The 18,144-nt window shown below is 49.0% G+C and overlaps 6 protein-coding genes across 6 annotated transcripts; 3 read left to right on the top strand and 3 right to left on the bottom strand.

The window, feature by feature from the left end:
• Nucleotides 1-386: 386 nt before the first annotated feature.
• On the bottom strand, nucleotides 387-4,721 carry BDR25DRAFT_322488 (uncharacterized protein; the record flags this gene model as incomplete). The annotated part of the gene is made up of 11 exons (XM_033692039.1): nucleotides 387-1,154; nucleotides 1,207-1,390; nucleotides 1,445-1,581; nucleotides 1,633-1,856; nucleotides 1,903-2,407; nucleotides 2,472-2,543; nucleotides 3,092-3,253; nucleotides 3,304-3,606; nucleotides 3,652-3,809; nucleotides 3,863-4,173; nucleotides 4,279-4,721. The coding sequence occupies 11 exons, from the start codon at nucleotides 4,719-4,721 to the stop codon at nucleotides 387-389; spliced, it is 3,267 nt and encodes a 1,088-aa protein (XP_033551987.1).
• An 850-nt stretch (nucleotides 4,722-5,571) lies between these two features.
• Nucleotides 5,572-7,191, top strand: BDR25DRAFT_100281 (uncharacterized protein). Its single transcript, XM_033683427.1, has one exon. The coding sequence runs from the start codon at nucleotides 5,888-5,890 to the stop codon at nucleotides 6,938-6,940; it is 1,053 nt and encodes a 350-aa protein (XP_033551988.1). The 5' UTR covers nucleotides 5,572-5,887; the 3' UTR covers nucleotides 6,941-7,191.
• BDR25DRAFT_100282 (uncharacterized protein) lies at nucleotides 7,192-8,630 on the top strand. Its single transcript, XM_033683428.1, has 2 exons — nucleotides 7,192-7,929; nucleotides 8,063-8,630. Exons 1-2 carry the CDS (start codon nucleotides 7,442-7,444, stop codon nucleotides 8,535-8,537), a joined length of 963 nt encoding a protein of 320 aa, XP_033551989.1. The 5' UTR covers nucleotides 7,192-7,441; the 3' UTR covers nucleotides 8,538-8,630.
• Nucleotides 8,631-9,057: 427 nt separating this feature from the next.
• BDR25DRAFT_279097 (PLC-like phosphodiesterase) lies at nucleotides 9,058-10,281 on the bottom strand (the record flags this gene model as incomplete). The annotated part of the gene is made up of 1 exon (XM_033687730.1): nucleotides 9,058-10,281. One exon carries the CDS (start codon nucleotides 10,279-10,281, stop codon nucleotides 9,058-9,060), a length of 1,224 nt encoding a protein of 407 aa, XP_033551990.1.
• A 1,384-nt stretch (nucleotides 10,282-11,665) lies between these two features.
• BDR25DRAFT_186331 (uncharacterized protein) lies at nucleotides 11,666-12,010 on the top strand (the record flags this gene model as incomplete). Its single annotated transcript, XM_033684249.1, has 1 exon — nucleotides 11,666-12,010. A coding segment is annotated over one exon (345 nt), but the record flags the coding sequence as incomplete, so codon positions are not given.
• A 3,673-nt stretch (nucleotides 12,011-15,683) lies between these two features.
• BDR25DRAFT_279101 (RNA polymeras-like protein II Elongator subunit) lies at nucleotides 15,684-18,141 on the bottom strand (the record flags this gene model as incomplete). Its single annotated transcript, XM_033687731.1, has 2 exons — nucleotides 15,684-17,963; nucleotides 18,013-18,141. 2 exons carry the CDS (start codon nucleotides 18,139-18,141, stop codon nucleotides 15,684-15,686), a joined length of 2,409 nt encoding a protein of 802 aa, XP_033551992.1.
• Nucleotides 18,142-18,144: the final 3 nt, after the last annotated feature.

Here is an 18,144-nt window from a genome sequence, read left to right on the forward strand (position 1 = left end):
AGCCTGTGTGGTTTGCTGGATCGAGTTACTAAGGGCTAGAGAATATAGGACCAGAAACAGCTAGAGGAAACGCACATTGGAGCATCGAGCATCAGATCCTTAAGCACCCACGCGACCCGGCGTTTAAACACTTGGAATTCAAGCATTTTGGTATTCAGACATGTATCTAACCAAAACACAGTTACATGTCCCGAGTAGCAGAGCCCCATATACCACACACACCAATCACGACTGCGCAGTGTGCAGCAAGAAATCAAAACACTAATTACACTGCCGATCTGCGCTTGCCAAAAAGATACCATTCCATTCGACATGCGCATGTCCACGGATGCATGTCCATGACCCTAGATCCACGTCCACACTCCTTGACCCAAAACTTCACAGCCTCAACTCAACTCATTTGCCTTCTCTTTCTCCTTCCCCAATTCCGGATTTAACGGCTTATTCCGATCATAACCCACCTGTTTCACGATGCCCAATCCCTTCGTCCTGCCCTCGCGAAACAAAATCCGATCCCCCACCGTTAAATACTCCGGCCTCTGCACAAACCGAAACGCAACCAGCGCCCGATCACCCGTCCTAATAAACTGCCTATCAATATCGATGATCGCGCAAGTCTGCGACACTGGGCCTACATGCAGCATTGCCTGGTATTTCGTTTTAATAGTAGTAGCGTGTGACAGGATGAGCACTTCGGCGATGAACTCGCGGTAGACTTTCGGTTGGAGGATGGCGCCAGTTGCAGGATCTGGTTTTTCTTGTTTGTGCAGCACGACCATGCCTTTTCGGACGTCTTTGCGACGAATGTTACGGAGGGCGAGGCTGGCACTTTGACCCGCGCTACATCCAGGGACCTGGATCCGTTTGCGTTCGATAGAGCGGACTTTAGTCGTGGTGAAGGAGCCCAAGCTATCGGGGCCGATTACGATGGTGTCACCCGTGTGGATGACGCCACTTTTGACGACGCCTGAGACCACGGTGCCAACGAATGGGACTGAGAAAGTGTCGTTGACATGGAATTCGAGCGGTGCTTCTGCATTGTAGTTTCCGTGGTGGGGGAGGATGTTTAGGAACGTGCGGACAAGGTCGAGATTATCACCTGTAACATTTGATACTTGGAAGATGGGGCAAATGCGGCGAGAGACAAATTGAGTCTGAAGATGTTAATATTCTGGACCGAAGTCTCCCTAAAAGGGGACAGCTCACAGCGGTGTTAATACAATCCTCTCGATTCTTAACGAAGATCGGAATTTTCCTTGCGCCGGGAGATTTAAGGATTTTGGTCAATTGGGAGATCGTTTGCTCGAGGATTTGCGGCGGGCAAATGTCGATTTTGGTGATGACAACCATGACGGGAACATTAAGCGCTAGAGCAATTCCAAGATGCTCTCTATAACAGCGTTAGAAATCCTGGGGGAAGAGGGGGGCGGGGACCGATACGCACTTGCTCATGCCAATCAAACCATTATTTGCCGCAACCATCAATAGACAATAATTAGGCTCAGAGCTCAGCAAGCCGAAGACTGTGGTTCGGAGGTACCTCTCGTGTCCTGCTAGATCGGTGAAGCTGATGACTTTGGCCTGTCCTTGTTAGACATTTCACGCGGGGAAGGGTTCTTGTGGGTGGCGTACGGAGCGTCTACCAATCTCCTCCCAAGTCAACTTCCGACCAGCAACATTCGAGACTACTCCATCGCCTTTGCTATCGAAGCCCATAATCTCCATACCAACGGAGCTGGTCCGTCCACTCTCAAGTTCATGCTTATGCCGGAAGAGATTGACCCGCGCTTTACCTCGGCCATCGTCAAGACCTCCCTTAACAAGCACGCCGAGCATAGTACTCTTTCCCGCGTCCACTATTCTAAGTTAGTACCGCTCTCAGAGAGAATTGTAAAGACACACCATTTCCCACGACCGCTATCCTCGTCTCAATCACATCATCCACACTCTCCGGCCTCCGTCTAATCATCAACTTCCCTGATGCACCCTTATCTTTCGCAGTTAGCGGCCCCACCTCAACTTCCCCGCCCACGTTCCTTGTCATCAGCATCTTAACATCAGCGCCAACCCTCTCACACGCCTCTCCCAGGCGCAGCAGTGCCGCATCCCACTCCTTTTTCGAGAAGTTCATCGGATCGCCATTATCCTCCAACCCAAGATCAAACAGCATCTCGCCGTGGCCTTCAGCCAGACGACCGCGAAGGTAATCCGCAAGTGCAGCGACATTATCGTCCGCGGGGTCGAGCAGGAGGGTTTTCAACCTAACGTGGGATACAGCGTCGTCGGATAGGCCTAATTGGTCGATAATATCGAGCTCGTCGTGGTCTTCGAGTACCGCGGGGGTCTGTCCGGGCGGCCGTCGCAGTGCCTGTTGTTTCTGTACGTAGTCTGCGAATTCGCTAAGGGCCTGTTCAATAAATTAATCAGCCATTGGCCCTCTAAAGAGCAGGCGCTTCAGGTGAGAAGCATACTGATTCCCCCTTCCGCCGATCCACGGGGTTCAGTTTCGCATGTCGTGAGGTCATGACTTCTTGGCGCTTTCGCTCAAGTACAATTTCGTAAAGAGTGCCGTTGCCGTATTATTAAGTAATGCCGGAGTCGGATTCGATGAAAATGTTCCATGAGATGTCGCTGAGCTTTCATTGATGCGTACGGCGTGCTGGAGTGCGGGGATTGCTCTGGGAAGAGTGATGGGGAAGGCGTCGCGGAGTCAATTTAAGCTGCACCAGATGTTTCGTATCGATAGCGAGTCATAGGTGGCACGGGCGCCCTTGTGGAGGATGATGTGCCTCCAGCCACAGTGAAGAGTCACCCTCTGGAGAGGCAGATGTGTTGGTCGAATGATCAGCGGGAGATAATAGAATGTGGAATGTATTTCTTGACCGTGTTCACGTCCTGAATTCACATCTAGACAACGCATCCACCGCCACAGTTCACTCCCAAATCGTCACTCCAAGGGCGCAAATACGAAAAGGGCTCAGACAGAGAATTGTACGCATGCGCCATCGGATAGCACTATTCTACGGGTCAGCGCTCCCCCGATTCTGACCTTTGAGTCAATCGAACTCCCCGCATCATCGGCTCAGGACACAGCAACTCCCCTCTCCCCGCAATATTTCGCCACCTCTTTCTTCAGCGTCTCTTGCTGGTGGTTAACCGTGTCCATGATGTCGCTGACACCATGCACCGATTTGCAGTGCATTGAAGTGTCAACCATTTGAGCCATGACAGCTTGCAGCTGGTTTGGAAGCCACTGTGAAGATATTAGCACCTGCTACAACTAGGAGCAACATGTAGACCTACGGTAACGATAGGGCTTCCACCAGTCGCCGTCGGATGCATAGTGCGCTTGAGGATATACTCTCTTGTAAAGCACCAGTGCCGCCAGCGGAAGTCACGAACCTGGTCGAGCGCTTGAAGATACAGTGCAGCGGAAACAGGGTCGCCAAGAGCAAAGTCCTTTAAGTTGGATTTCTCTGCACAATCCCGCACAGTCTCGAGGAACTCACGATGATTCCCAGGCCGATATTGGCGGAAATCTTTAAGGATTTCCGTGAGTGGCGTTTGCGGCATTTGGATTTGAAGTAGGTTGTCGCACAGAGGAATCTTGTGGTAGTTAGTATGAAATCCTTAATTGAGAGACGAGCTTACCATGCTGTCGTTTGCCCCCGATTCGCCCCTAAAGGACATCGGCTCTTCGCTCACTCCTTCATAAACAACGCCTTTGGGGAACATAGACTGGGAAGCAATGCCAAAAATGAATGTGCGGAACGTTGTATAGCTTTGCGGCTTGCTACGGTTCCACATAGCTATCACACACGGTCAGCCATAGGGCAGGTGGGTGCTGATAGGGGAGGCTTACTGTTCATCACGGCGTTGACCCTCTTCAACCCCTCCACCAAGGTTCGAAGTCCCTCATCAAATCTCTCACGATTGCAAGTCATACATCCCTCAAGCATTTCGACTGTACCCTTGACTAGGGCGCCGGACTCCTTGACCATGGCAATGTGCACTAAGACGAAACCAGCCTCTGATGATGTTGGATCAAGACCATGCTCGAAGGCTCGGACTAGACGAAGATTGTTGTAGTCAAGACCCTTCTCTGGATCCTCCAATCGATAGTTGAACAACGCGTAGGAACCCGCATACTCCATGAAGGGCTTGAATCCGACACTGACGCGCTCTCACGTGATTAGCTACAGGTTAACCTTTATGTGTGAAGGGATACAGCGAAGGGAATTAGCTTCAAGCCACAGTAGGTAAGCAGACTCAACTTACATATCAGCAATCTTCACGATCGGCAGCGCGATGCATCGTGGCAAGGACTGTCGACCCAGGCCATACGGTTCGCCTTCAAGATAACGTCCATGGCAGGGTTCGAGGAGATACGCTGAGGCTAGGAAGGAGTAGTCACGGTAGAGGGCATTCATAACCACGAGATCATCTCGATATTTTTCAACTTCGGTTGTCAAATCTGGAAGCTCCTTGACAACAGTGTCACCGAAGGTGAAGCTTGCAAGAAGCCCAGGTTTCCCAGACAAAGTCTTGACGGGCATGCGTTGGAGGATGGACTCAACCGCTTTGAATTCGGGTGGGAGTTCGATGACTGGGTCTTGCCGGGGTAGGAAGCCTCTGGTCGTTGAGACCATGAAGGCTGGGAGGGAGTGGTCATCAGGACGAGTGTCTGTCAAGACCGGGAAGTCGAAAGAAGGTGCTGACATGATCAGTCTGTAAATCCGAATCGAATTCCGAAAGAAGAGCGGCGTTGTATTTCCACCGTACTTGTGGAGGAATCACTGAAAGGAACTAAAGAACCGTCTCTGGCCGCCCGAAATCTGCTTATATCTTGAGGCCGGAAACCTTCCGGCCACAAGATAGCAACAATTCCGGCCTCACCCACCAAAGCATTCTGATTCGAGATAATGTACGTAATAGCTGTATCACTTGTCCCTTCTCATGACCTCGTCCCGTCGTAATCCTGCGATTCCCGATATCGACCGCCGACCCGGACAGCACGATTGCTTGCGTGTCGAGGTCAACGTCGTCGTCGCCAAGACTTGTACCAATAGGAGGGGTTTGAGTGGCTGCTACTCTTATCATGGTTGGGCTAAGTCTAACGTAGGAAAAAATTCCAGCTCTTTCTTTTTGTCGATTCTATTTCAATCTAGGGTTGCAGGAGGCTCGAGAGCGATGTTGAGGTCTTTATCTCGGTAGATTGAGAGGTTAGGCAGAAGACATTCAGACCGAGCGTTAGCATCAGGAGAGGCAATAGAAGTGGTCATAATGCACTCTTAATCTTCCCCACTTACAAAAGCGACCAGGAGTTGGATGTACCGTCCAAGCGATGATGTGTGATGGAGTGAAAGGAGTGCGATTTCCCCTCATAAGATTCTGCGCTAAACCCGGAAGAATTGTCCGCCATTGAGCCAATCATATGTCGCCGCATCACAATAGCATCATATGCCTCACTTCCAGCTTCACGTATAATCTGAGATAGTCCTGTCATCACGAACCTCACACCTAGAAGCTCGAATGGGTAAGGTTTAGACGGCGCTAGCTCTGCCAGGCTAGTAGATATCGAAATGTGCCGCTGCTGCTGCGCCACCTTAACTTTAGAGGATGGTCGCGCTGGAGTCATCAGGCAGACATTTATTGCAGCTCATTTCATTTCATCTTTTCTCGTCCACCTTCACGTTTTACTTATTGCTTGTCCGCAGCGTGCAAAACCTTCAAGCTCTTCTAGCTACGCAACACGTGGCCCACCCACGTCGTTCGCCTTCTTCCGTCTCAGTGGCCATTCTAAAGCGCTATCAAACAAGAAGAGTAGAATATCTAACTCTTTCATAAACTCTAGCAGTTCAACGCCAGTTGCAGCCATCTCTCAGCCATGGAGACTCTCACAGAAACTACGCTCTACCCAAAGATCACAAACCACATCAAAGAAGTCGTCAAAGCCCTCAAATGGTCACACCGTGACCCATCAAACCCTGAAAAAGAAGTAATCCTCCCCTCAATACCAATTGTCGGCACCGTCAAACTCCATGGCACTCACGTGGACATCCTCGTGTACCAGGACAATACGATCGTTCTACAGTCACGGAATAATGCCAATCTGATGACCACCGCCGATAACCAAGGCTTTGCGAATGCTATGACAAAGAAAAGAGGCGCGATCTTGAGCCTTCGAAACCGCTATCACGCACGATGGAGAGAGCTGCATCCGGGAGAGCCAATTGATATGAGTGTACCCATCACTATTGCAGGGGAGTGGATCGGCGAGAAGATCCAGAAAGGGGTAGCTCTTGTGCGTCTCTCGAAGCGGCTCGTCATTATCTCCGTCAAGATCAATGGGAAGTGGGTTCCAGACGCCGATTACCCCAACATCGAAGAGCCGAAGGAGGGGATATATAACATCTCGCGGGGCGGCTTCTACTATTCAACATTATATCCACAAGACCAACAGTGCACGAATGACAATCTCGAGAAGCTGGCAGAAAGGGTCGCTGCGCAATGTCCTTTCGCGGAGAGCTTTGGTGTGATAGGCGAAGGCGAAGGCTTAGTCTGGAAGCTTGTCCCGCACATCGATCAGTCCGAGCTGTGGTTCAAGACGAAAGGAGGGAAGTTCAAGCCTACGTTCACATCGGCGCCAAAAAAGCTATCGGCGGATGATGCGGGAAAGAGACAAGCCGCAGCAACAGTTGCAAAAGCATGGTGCTCTGAGCAGAGAATGGAGCAGGGCTGGGACTATCTGAGGGAACAGTCGATACCGCAAAATCTAAAAGGGATAGGCGCTTTTCTCAAATGGGTACAGCAGGATATTCTGTTGGAAGAAGTGGGGTATATTGAGGAACATATGATTCATGAGCAGATGCTGAGGATGGAGATAATTGCCATCGCGAAGCCATGGTTTCAAGAGAGGTACAAGAAAGAGGACGAATGAATGATAGTAGAAGGGGGTGGTCATGGCGTTGAATGTGACTCAGGAGTGCTTCGGCCGAGGGACTGTCGTATTTGAGATGCAAAGCAGTGCTGATGTCCCAAACTGCCAAAGTGGAATAGCAGACATCTCCAAAGATACCAAAATCGCGAGTTAAGTGGATTTAGGAGACAAGCACTCGGAAGAATCAAATTATCAGTTTATCAACATCAGCAACCATCTCCAGAATGACTCAGAAACGAATTCCTCAATCCTGCGAGCCATAATCCCAGCTTTCCGCCAACAAATCCATGCAAATGCTGGTAACAAAGCTTAAACGAATCAAGCAATCCTGCCGTCCCTGCACAGACCATTGCCGATCATTCCTATACCACCTGCATTCCGCCTAGCCCCTCACCACCACACCACCTCATTTAGAGATGACTGACTCCGCCCCACTCCTTTCTCACGATCAATTCACTCCCCATGTCATGACCAACATAAAATCCCCCATCTCACCCCCCAATGCGCAACAAACTCCTCAACTGTCTCCCTAGCATGCGCTGGGTCCCACACGACATCCCGGCCACGGCCAGCACTTCCCAAGCCCAGTCTAGCTCACGCACACACCGATCACGCTTCTCTCGAAAGGCTACCAAAGACCACGAGTCCTCTATTGCGCCTCCTCTCCACCATCGAAAAAGCACATTGAGTATTACATCTGTCCCTGATCCCGAACTCGATGCGCGAACACATGTACAAGCGCAGAGTCCATTTTTCAAGAAACTGCCGATTGAGATTAGGATGATGGTCTATGAGTTGGTCATGGGGGAGGAGGTTGTGCATTTGACGCTGGGGAGTAAGGGGAGGCTTGGACATTTTGTATGTGAGGATGAGGGGAAGGAGGAGGAGGTTTTGGGGCAAGAATGTGGGTGTCGCGTGCTTGTCGGCGGGAGGGATTGTAGGAGGCTAGAGCGGTGGAGGGTGAGGTTTTTGAGGGTTTGTCGGAGAGTGTATGTGTGCAATCTATTTTATTCCATTTCCAACCAGACATTCACTGCACTTGTTATGGAGTGTTCGGTCCGAGAACGATTGCATCGCTGAGCACAAACAAAATTGCTACGATACTATGCTAATATCGAACAGATACTCCGAAGCCATCTCTATCCTCTATAAAGCCCACCCCTTCTCCCTCCTCCACTCTACTCACCTCCTCTACCTCCCCACCCACCTCCCGTCCCCCCGCCTCAACAACATCCGCATCCTCCGCCTCCGCTGGGCCATCCGCGCACTCCCTTACTTCCGCCGCCCACACTCCAAGAAAATCGCCTACCCCGAAGACACGCTAAATTGGCAGCGTGGGTGGCACATCATCGCTTCTATGAAAGGTCTGCGAGAGCTATTCGTAGTGTTGGCGGATCCGTCGCCGTTTAAGATGTGGGAGCAGAAGTGGATTGAGTTGGAGAAGGAACTATTGGCGCCTGTGAAGTTGGTGATTCAGCCCAGGTGGTTTGAGCTTTGGTTGCCGTATTCGGGGAGTAATGTGGGACTTGACATGGGGGGTTCGAGTTGTCGGTTGAGGAAGCCTGATGGGCTGGAGGAAGGCGAGGAGGAGGATTAGGAGGCCAATGTTAGCGGGCTATATCGCATGGTTTGGGAATCCAGGAGCAGATGTCCGTGAGAAAACCACTAAGAGGAATGGGAATACTTGAGAATGGAGTTAGTATCACCCTGCCATCTTCTACGAATTCTCTATCGGGTCATTTGATGTGCTGGATGCCGGTGGATGCAATGATAGGCCTATGGCTAGCCATGTGGAACGGTGATTGAGCCTATATAGACGTGAGAGGCAAACCCGATTGGGTTGTCTACCCTAGAAGAGGTGGCCTCAGAGGTATTCATGTATATAGAGTGTCTCCTTTGGCACTTGATCATGTTCCAATACAAATGTAATTGAATCATGCGTGTGTGCACGATACATCTAAGTGCTAGCCGGAATACCGACAGAATTAGAAGAATCGCCTGTATTCATTGCAGGCGCTAAGGAAGTGGTTGAAAGTGTAGCTTCTTGTATCTTAATTACTTCTATTCTCGACTCATATAACCCTAGGGGAACAAGATATTCCCAGGGGCCAGGTCATTTACAACCCAAAGCAGCTGGCATAATACGTGACCGTCGCAGGCCAATCGGTGAAGATTGCCTTGATCTTGACCTGCTTCGCCAACACATCCAGCACGGTGTACATATCTCCGTCGTTGTTGATGACCGACGCAACATACTGATAATAGTAATCGCCACCTTTGTTCAGCCATCCTGATCTATCGAAACTCCAAGTGATGATTTCCATGCCAGCTTTCTTGACTGCAATTGCGTACTCAGATGGCACGATGTTCTTGTTGGCATCGACTTTCGTCAAAGCGAAGAATGCAGGAGCCATGATGCGAACACCCTTCTTCGCTAGAGAGGGGATACTCGCGGTTGCATTAGCGTAACCCTCTGGCGTATCGACGCGTTCGTCAAGGTAGACAGCTTGCTTTCCAAATTTCGGCTCTTTCTCCAGCCAGTAGAAGATGTCGTCGGGAAGGAAAGATTGCGCGTACACGCGGCTAGGATCAATTCCGGCTTTCTTAAACGCGTCGATCATATCCTGAGCGTATTGCTGTTGGGTGTAACCATCGAACGGCATCTTAACTTGTGGAGTCTTCAATTCAGGAGTGAACTTGAGACCAAAGCTGTCCACGATTTTAATATAATCATTAAGGGTCATGAGCGTTCCGCATGTGCTGTACAGATCGGTTCGGAAATATGGTGTTCCATCCATGTATTGCGCAACAGTGGTTGCGTTAGGGTTGAAGCCGTCCATTTTGGCGCAAAGAGTCTTGAACTCGGCTTCCGTGATATCAGAAGTACAGCAGAAGGCATCGGCAGGCTTCCCATCTTTGGATGGGGTGAATGGTCGTGTGCATTTGGAAGCTAGGCTAGGCTTGCTAAGTATGTTTGTTGTGGTGTGGAGATCGCACTGCGCGTGACGGCACACGAGCTTTTTGTCCTTAGTGAATGCGACATCGCATTCGAGAATGCCCGCACCCATTCGTCGTGCAGCATGGAGTCCTTCGACTGAGTGCTCGGGGAATTGGAGTGGAGCCCCCCGATGTGAAACGACAAAATCCGAGGTTTTGAATGGTCCGTTCTCGCATTTCTGCAATTGGGTCTTTAATGGCCCAGCATCCATATTGTCCACGAGATAATACGGGCGTACTCCGACCTCAACATGCCAGTTGTTGTGGTAGCCATAGTCATCTTTCTTAATGACTGCAGCAGAAGCTAGACCGAAGAACAGACCGGAAGTAAGGAGGGTGTGCATCGTGAGAGATTTGCAGGCACTCGCAAATCCTGGAATTTGGGAACTGGAAACAAATGTTCCTGCAGCAAATCTCTCAGCGTTCCGGCGTTCTGGTGCTTCTTATTTCAAGAGTGTGTCTGACATCCCTTGAAGCTTCCGTCCATGGAGCTTTCATCCCCCTGCACGTGGGAGTTCGGTGCTTGACGGAGGTTCTTGGGAATATGCATCGGTTGAAGTCGTGCAGGGTTCATACGATTGCAGTGACATCGTCCCGTATTCTGAACCCTCATATGGTTAGCTTGCCAAGGTAAGCAGAGCACGTTGTCGAATGGCAGGATCTCAGCCCGTCGATGGCAAAAGAACACGAGATAAGTAACTGCATCCTGGAGAGACATTCTGATGATGGGGGAGCTCTTCCGGGTTGCTGGGATGACAGGAGATTGGGAGGTTGCTGAGCGAGGTTCACAGTGGTTTGTCGCGGACAGGGGTGTAGGCTTGGCTTTTTTCGTCGAACGACGGGAGAATCCAGAGAAAGTGTTTGCAGTTACGGAGCTCTCCATGCTCTAGCTACCTCCACTCCTTTGACCTACTGCTGTCTAGCCACGCCACCTGCTGCAGCCTAGAGCTATTGGTGGCCTTAAGTCACATGATGGGTTCATCTAGTACTATATAAACCTGTAGTTGCCCTCCTTTAGCAATGAATCTAGTTCCTTATGCCTCTGCTCCTCCTAGCTTCACGGTTATGAGCCCGGCAATTGCTTACTAGTCAATTGAGCTGTTTTTAAACCTATACTAGGGAGGGCTCCTTTGACACCCTGCGTACAATTGTGACCTCTTTGTTACGCCCTACCACCTCAAAGTTGCTCTTTTGCAGCACTTTAGGTATCTTTTAAGACTAATTAGTCACCAATCTTGACCCTGTGGTCTAAAGAGGTGATTTAAAGTCTCTACTTTACCAGTCGCATCAATCGCGACCTCTATAACCTCCTGAGTACGCTACCAAAGCTCTCAGTCAAGCACTGCAAGGACAAACTTGTCCACCGCAAGGACAAACCTGTCTACAGACTATTGTCACAACTGTTAACCAACCACATTACCAACATGACAGATTTAACTGATCTGCTAGTCTTAAAGACTGCAATCATACTTAATACAACCAACGACTGGGACTGATGGATCTACCTCCAAAAGTCAGTCGCGCAGCAGCTGTTTGTATAGGAATACTGCAACCCAGAGCTCTCAGCAGCTGAGGTGAGGATACTAGGAGACGAACCAGTCGAACCAACATACGGCGATCATCAATCCGGGGCTACTAAACCATTTGACATGGATGCGAAGAGCCTATCCAACTATACCGCCGACTACAATCGATGGGAGCGCAAAATTACAGAGTACAAGACCGCTAGAGATTTGCGCAGAGATCTCCCGTACAGTCGCACTCCAGCACTACTCCCCAATTGAGGATCACAATGATGCCTACAGCAATCTCGTAGCGCTCAAACGTCAATTGGCACCAACCAGCACCGATCGCCAAAGGATACTTATAGAGCAATACCGAGCTCTTCAAAAGAAACCACGCAAGGATTTTGAGGCATGGCTGAACGAATGGCTACAAACTGTCGGGCAGTGCAGAAGAGCGAGTCTTCCAGATGTCCAGGGTACCCGCGCGCAAACTGACTTTCTTCATACTATTAAGCCTCTAGCACCAGAGTTCGCAGCAAGCGCACTGCTCCATATCACAGAGAAAGAGCGGCCTAAGTTCAAACCTGGTGCGAAACCTCCCTGCATCTGCGGCAGCATCTATTGATTTAGCGAATGCAAATATTTGAACCCTCCTACGTGTATAGTCGGATAGGCTCTTCGCATCCATGTCAGATGGTTTAGTAGCCCCGGATTGATGATCGCCGTATGTTGGTTCGACTGGTTCGTCTCCTAGTATCCTCACCTCAGCTGCTGAGAGCTCTGGGTTGCAGTATTCCTATACAAACAGCTGCTGCGCGACTGACTTTTGGAGGTAGATCCATCGGTCCCAGTCGTTGGCTGTATTAAGTATGATTGCAGTCTTTGAGTCTAGCAGATCAGTTGAATCTGTCATGTTGGTAATGTAGTTAGTTAACAGTTATAGCAATAGTCTATAGACAGGTTTGTCCTTGCGGTGCTTGACTGAGAGCTTTGGTAGCGTACTCAGGAGGTTATAGAGGTCGCGATTGATGCGACTGGTAAAGTAGAGACTTTGAGTCACCTCTTTAGACCACAGGGTCAAGATTGGTGACTGATTAGTCTTAAAAGATACCTAAAGTGCTGCAAAAGAGCGACTTTGAGGTGGTAGTGAATGACAAAGAGGTCACAATTGTACGTAGGGTGTCAAAGGAGCTCTACAGCTCGATTGACTAGCAAGCGATTGCCGGGCTCATAACTGTGAAGCTAGGAGGAGTAGAGGCATGAGGAACTGGATTCATTGCTAAAGGAGGGCAACTACGGGTTTATATAGTACTAGATGAACCCATCATGTGACTTAAGGCCACCAATAGCTCTAGGCTGCAGCAGGTGGCGTGGCTAGACAGCAGTAGGTCAAAGGAGTGTAGGTGGCTAGAGCATGGAGAGCTCCGTAACTGCAAACAGAAAGACTTTGACCTCAAATTAAGTCCCAACCGATACCCTAATATGATCTCAGTATTCAATCGACTTCCTAATTATACCCTTTCCTCATCGTGGAGCAGATCAACATCCAGCAGGCCTCCTGTACCTTTCATTCCCTTCTAATCCTTGTCCTTCATCCCAATTCATTATTAAGGCACTATGAAGCACGAGTATCGAAGACAATCATACACCTTCTAGTTCAGCAGAAGCTGGCCCAAGGCCCAATGTACAAACATGTAACAAGCCTCCACCACCCCCTCCCTAGTCCAATCAGTCACCCTATCTACTCAGTAGTACCCTTCTCTCTGTACGCATTAACGCACGATAGCAAGAAGATTGAATATACTAGTAGAGAACCATACACATCATATATCACATTGAAGACAATATAGTACAGCAGAGGAGAAAAAAACCCTCTTCCCCAGCATCTAGCAACCATCCATCCACCCCGGCTCTCCATCTCAATTCCCTACCTTTTTAATGCCCTTCTTTCTCTCCCCATATTCGTCGTTAAGGACGATCCCCACTCGGATTATTTCCTTAGGCTTCTCTTAGAGCTTCTCTACTAGCTTCTTCTCTCCTCCCACTGCTACGTAATGCGCAACATGGAGGGGTAAGTGACGACAGGAATTTGCGTCCTGTTGACGTTCTAGCTGCACCCAGTAAGAGATTCAATAGATTAACTACACTCTCTTCATATCCCCTGTTACGTGGTGATATATATGCACAAACCTTAATCCGTTGAAACATTCTTATTCTACTTTCTATCTCATTCAGATTCTCTAGAAACTCCTTTATAGGCTTCCTCTCTGTCCTGCCATAGCCTAGCATGTACCTTCCACATTGCTATCTAAAACATTAGTAAGATGCGCCTCTAGCCCTGTCACCCAAACATGGAAGGGCTGAAATATGCACCCCCTGCGGCCTCTCCACCCCCATGATCATTTCTGAATTGGAGCGAGTGGGCCTTCAAGCACATCATCAGCCCGTTCTGCAACTAGACTACCAGATCAGGTGTGAAAATCTCAAGGACGCGCATAATTTGGAGCACGCGCTGATTGATAACTGAGCAAAAATCTCAGCTCTATATAGCGGCGGCAATATGATACAAAGATAGAGCCTCAAGGTTTTATCAGGAATGAAAAACTATAGCTAAGCCTAGAATAGCGTCAATATGCGAGCCATACTCATTGTGGAATATAGGGCACTCTGGTAGTGCGAAACATCTCATGAAGACAGGTAGGTAACGGAGCTTCGAGAGCTCCATAGCTGTGAACATCAGATCCCACCTGGAGAAAACTTCTACCTTCTATTTCATATCCACACGGAAAGTCAAGCACACCGTATACTTTACAAAGTGAGCCTGCACACAAAAGGGCCAGGCTCAGAGAATAGTTCTAGTAAAAAGGTCATCGTTGCTCATCTAAGATCCAATGCTTCGGTGATGGGATATAAAGTCTTTATCCGTGCAACAGATATGGAGGCAGGTATTTAGGATCTAGGGTTTGAGAAGGTACCTAGAAGCACTAAAAAATAAACTGGGCGGCCAAAGACGAAAAATGGGGAATGGTCATGCGAATCAAGCATTAAGCCACTAAACAACAAGAGGATAGTAAACTGTTTTATTTTTTCAGGAAAATTCAGCAATCAGGGACGAATAACCGTAGCACTCTAATTAGTAATTATTTAGATTAAATATTAAGACATAGAAACTACGCTCTCTAATACAGGATTTAATTAAACTGTGAGAGTCTACTTAAAGTTACCATCACCTAAAATGTACAGCAGTGTGATAAGCCTTTAGAGACAAAAATTTCTAATTTTAGATTTTATACTTCCCGAATAGGTCCCTTATTCGCAGCACTTACGTCCTAATACTTTTATTCTAGTAGCTTGTCACGTCTTCTGCTATGTGTTGGCAGTGCGCACTTTGAAATGTATATATATACCACGAGGATGCATGGTGGTGCTTACACTTTCAAAAGATGCCAATATGGGGAAGCTAGAGTCCCGTAGAGAAAGGAATTGGAATAAATTAACTGTTCAATCGGATCACGCACCTCGGAAGGACTGGAGTGAATCAACAAAGTCAGGTGCACCGGAAGTCAGTATTTCTCACCTGAAAGATTTGCCCTCACATATGGAAATTTGTTATCAGCGACTCCAATTTGAGGTGGCTATACACTTCCTTGGGCCTGCGCTGCGAACTTACCGTGGCGGACTACGATTTACCGCGAAATGTGGGATTTGGGCATTATATTCACGGAAATTATCCTACCCGTTCTTAACCCCCCGACCGCAACCCAGCAAAGCAGAGGGCTCAACTGTAAATTGGCTCTCGTCCTTGCGCAATCACTCGTGGTAAGGATGAGCAGCGTAGTTAAATTTCACATTGCGGCCTCGCTAACAGCCGTTGAGCGTTGGGGGCCAGTCCTTGCAACCGCGCAATATGGTCTCACTGGTAGGTTCCAGCGCGCTAAAACCATCAAACTGCCACTCTCCCAACGCATCAGCGGCCAGCTAGAAGGCAACCCCAAGCCACAGACTCCAATCCGGTCGCCCTGTTCAAGCAGCCGGGCCACGACAACAAAATAGCAGACTCAATGTAACGTTGCTCTACGCTGGAGGGTGTAGTAAACGAATCGCTTTCGTCAAGTGTGGGTTTGAGGCTTGATGGCCGAGGAGATGACTACAACTGTCAAGAGCGGAATGTGTCACTCTCAATGCTGGTAACCCTCCCGAACTACACAAGTAACTAAACCAATACGATCATTTGCTCACCACTACGCCCTAATCATGTGTACCAAACTAACTTCGAACACCCGGACCGAGTTATCGTCACTTGCAACCCCAAGTTGTTGCTTCTCGTTCTCCATGTTGGGCCTCCACGCAATTCGATTGATGGATCGAGCCGGGTTTAGCTTCGTATCAACCTTGGAAACCTGGACTTGCTCCAGCGCCGTTGGCAATCCACTACAGATGCTTATTTCGCCACCGTCCGTGCCATACGCGAACACGAATTGATCTTGTATTACGTGTTGAATACATGCGACCGCAGTTACTGCTGAGGTTGCGGAAATCGTTGTCTTAAGCTGCGCTTCGCTTCCAGAAAACTGCCAGATCTTCACGCTTTTATCTCTGCCTGCTGTCAAGAAGGTGTGCTCAATTGGGGCCCAAGAAGTATCCAGAATCATTCGGGTGTGTCCTTTGGGGTTTGACAGCGCGAGACTATAAGTGGAGTTCGTACCACGTTTCCAAACAGCCCACTGTCTGTCCCTTCCGACGCTGAGTAGGTATTGGTCATCGTGAGAGAACTGCAAGGCGGTCACTGTGAGAGAATGAGCTTTCAGCGGGGGCTTAACTTCTAGCCATTCTTTGGTATCGTAGATGCGGACTACTGCGTGGTCAATGGCGCTTGCCCGGCATGCCGTTGCTACTAGGGTACCGTCATTACTAGTTGCTACCGCTGATATTTCGTAACCATGTCCGTAGAGCTTCTCGGTTTCAGGCCAGAGTAAGTGCCGCGCAAGGTGGTCTTCAAAAGGCGGGTGATCAAAGTCCAGAGTCGATTTCCGAATGAAGGAGGCAGGATCGACAGCCTCTCGCTCGTCTTCGTCAGTCACAGAGGCTGGTTCATAGTCTTCCACAGCTTGGATGGCTTTGTTTGACAACCCAAGAACAGGAATATTGGCGGCATCGATAAATCCCTTAGATGTTGTTTGAATATGGCAAAGCTTATTCAAAATGTCGGCAACACCCTTGGGTTCATCAAACACCCGTAGGAGCTTTTCATCTGCCCCAGAAATGAACTGAGTATCTGTCACAGAATCGATGCAATTAAGATCGTATCCGTGGATCTGAGGTCTAGATAGTTCATGCCATGATGACCTATTCTCTCGCTTCCATTCGGTAAAGAGCCTCGTTGTTTGGTCGGAACTAGTGGAGAGAAGATATGATCCATCTTTTGACCAACATAATCCCTTCACTTCTCGTATGTGGCCAGTAATTGCGACCTGCTGCACCCACACATGTTCCGAAGACGAATACGTCCACTTTCTCCAACTTCCAGTTCGACCTAGTGAGACAATGGTATTGGCATCGGGAGACCATAGTCCGATCCAGAATCCTCCCGCGCTGCCAGTCGCAGTTGTCGAACCTTTTTGTGCGCTAATTTCGCCTAGTCTAGTGACGCAGACCCATACCCCAGAATTCGGGTCCGACTCCCAGATAGCAAGAGAATTATCTTCAGACGTGGAGAGAAGTTGTAGCTTTCCTTCCCGATGTCTCCATGATGCTGTGTATATCCAATCTTCATGCCCTAATAATAAAGCCTCAAATGTAATAGAATACCTCGCGTCTTTGGACTCGATCCTGTGGGCCTTGTTGGATAATGATTTTCCAAGTATTCCGAGGGCAGGATCATTGAGTGCACTGCTTACTGCAGGTAACTCTTCGCCTGTGTGTACGCGCCAAAGACGGATGTACTTGTCTTGGCTCGCTGAGGCCAGCAACAGGTCGCTCTCCCTGTTGCCCTTCCGTTCCCGGGTAAATTCCAACGCACGAATCCATCCCTCATGGCCGGAAAGGGTTGCAACAAGATCAAAATGAGTATCTCGGGAAAGGAAAATTTGGATTGTACTCCTTGTTCCAGCTACAGCTAAGATAAGCGAAGAATCGTCTAGGAACTCAAGCGCAATATTCAAGGGGAAAAACTTTGGTGACAATATGATTGTCTGAAGCAATTCGGCGTTAATGTTAGAGAAATCAGCATCATGCAGAAGCCTCCAGATCTTGACAGTACCATCTGATGCTCCGGTAGCAAAGATGTCAGACGCCGGTAAGGTTGCGATGCGGATGATTGGGCTCTGATGTTCAGTGATAGTCTTCACTGCCTCATAGATGATTTCTGGGTAACCATGACATCGCCATATCCGGAGTGTGTGGTCGGCGGAACCACTCAGAAGGATTGATTTGGATGAAATCTCAGTAGGAAAGAACTTCACTGCATTGACTGCCTTGTTATGTCCATTTAGTAGGGAGCGAACACCACGGAGTCCATGATCCTGCGCACATGTTAAATTGTGCGATTCAACCCGTTCTTTGGCTGCTTACCAAAGGATTCCACAAGGCTATGGAGTTGTCTGCTCCGAAAGCCAGTAGCTGGAGGCCTTTAGTATCCCAGTCGGCGGCGGCGGGATTCCTGTTGCCTCCTATTGAGATAAAAATCTCCGAGATATTCATCCT

Source organism: Lindgomyces ingoldianus, assembly GCF_010093535.1.
Source record: "Lindgomyces ingoldianus strain ATCC 200398 unplaced genomic scaffold BDR25scaffold_5, whole genome shotgun sequence".
In the NCBI taxonomy this organism is placed as follows: domain Eukaryota; kingdom Fungi; phylum Ascomycota; class Dothideomycetes; order Pleosporales; family Lindgomycetaceae; genus Lindgomyces; species Lindgomyces ingoldianus.

Coding starts and splice junctions, on each gene's coding strand:
- BDR25DRAFT_100281 (XM_033683427.1), top strand. CDS start 5,888: ATGGAGACTCTCACAGAAACTACGCTCTACCCAAAGATCACAAACCAC.
- BDR25DRAFT_100282 (XM_033683428.1), top strand. CDS start 7,442: ATGCGCAACAAACTCCTCAACTGTCTCCCTAGCATGCGCTGGGTCCCA. Junction 7,930..8,062: donor TTGAGGGTTTGTCGGAGAGT/GTATGTGTGCAA, acceptor AATATCGAACAG/ATACTCCGAAGCCATCTCTA.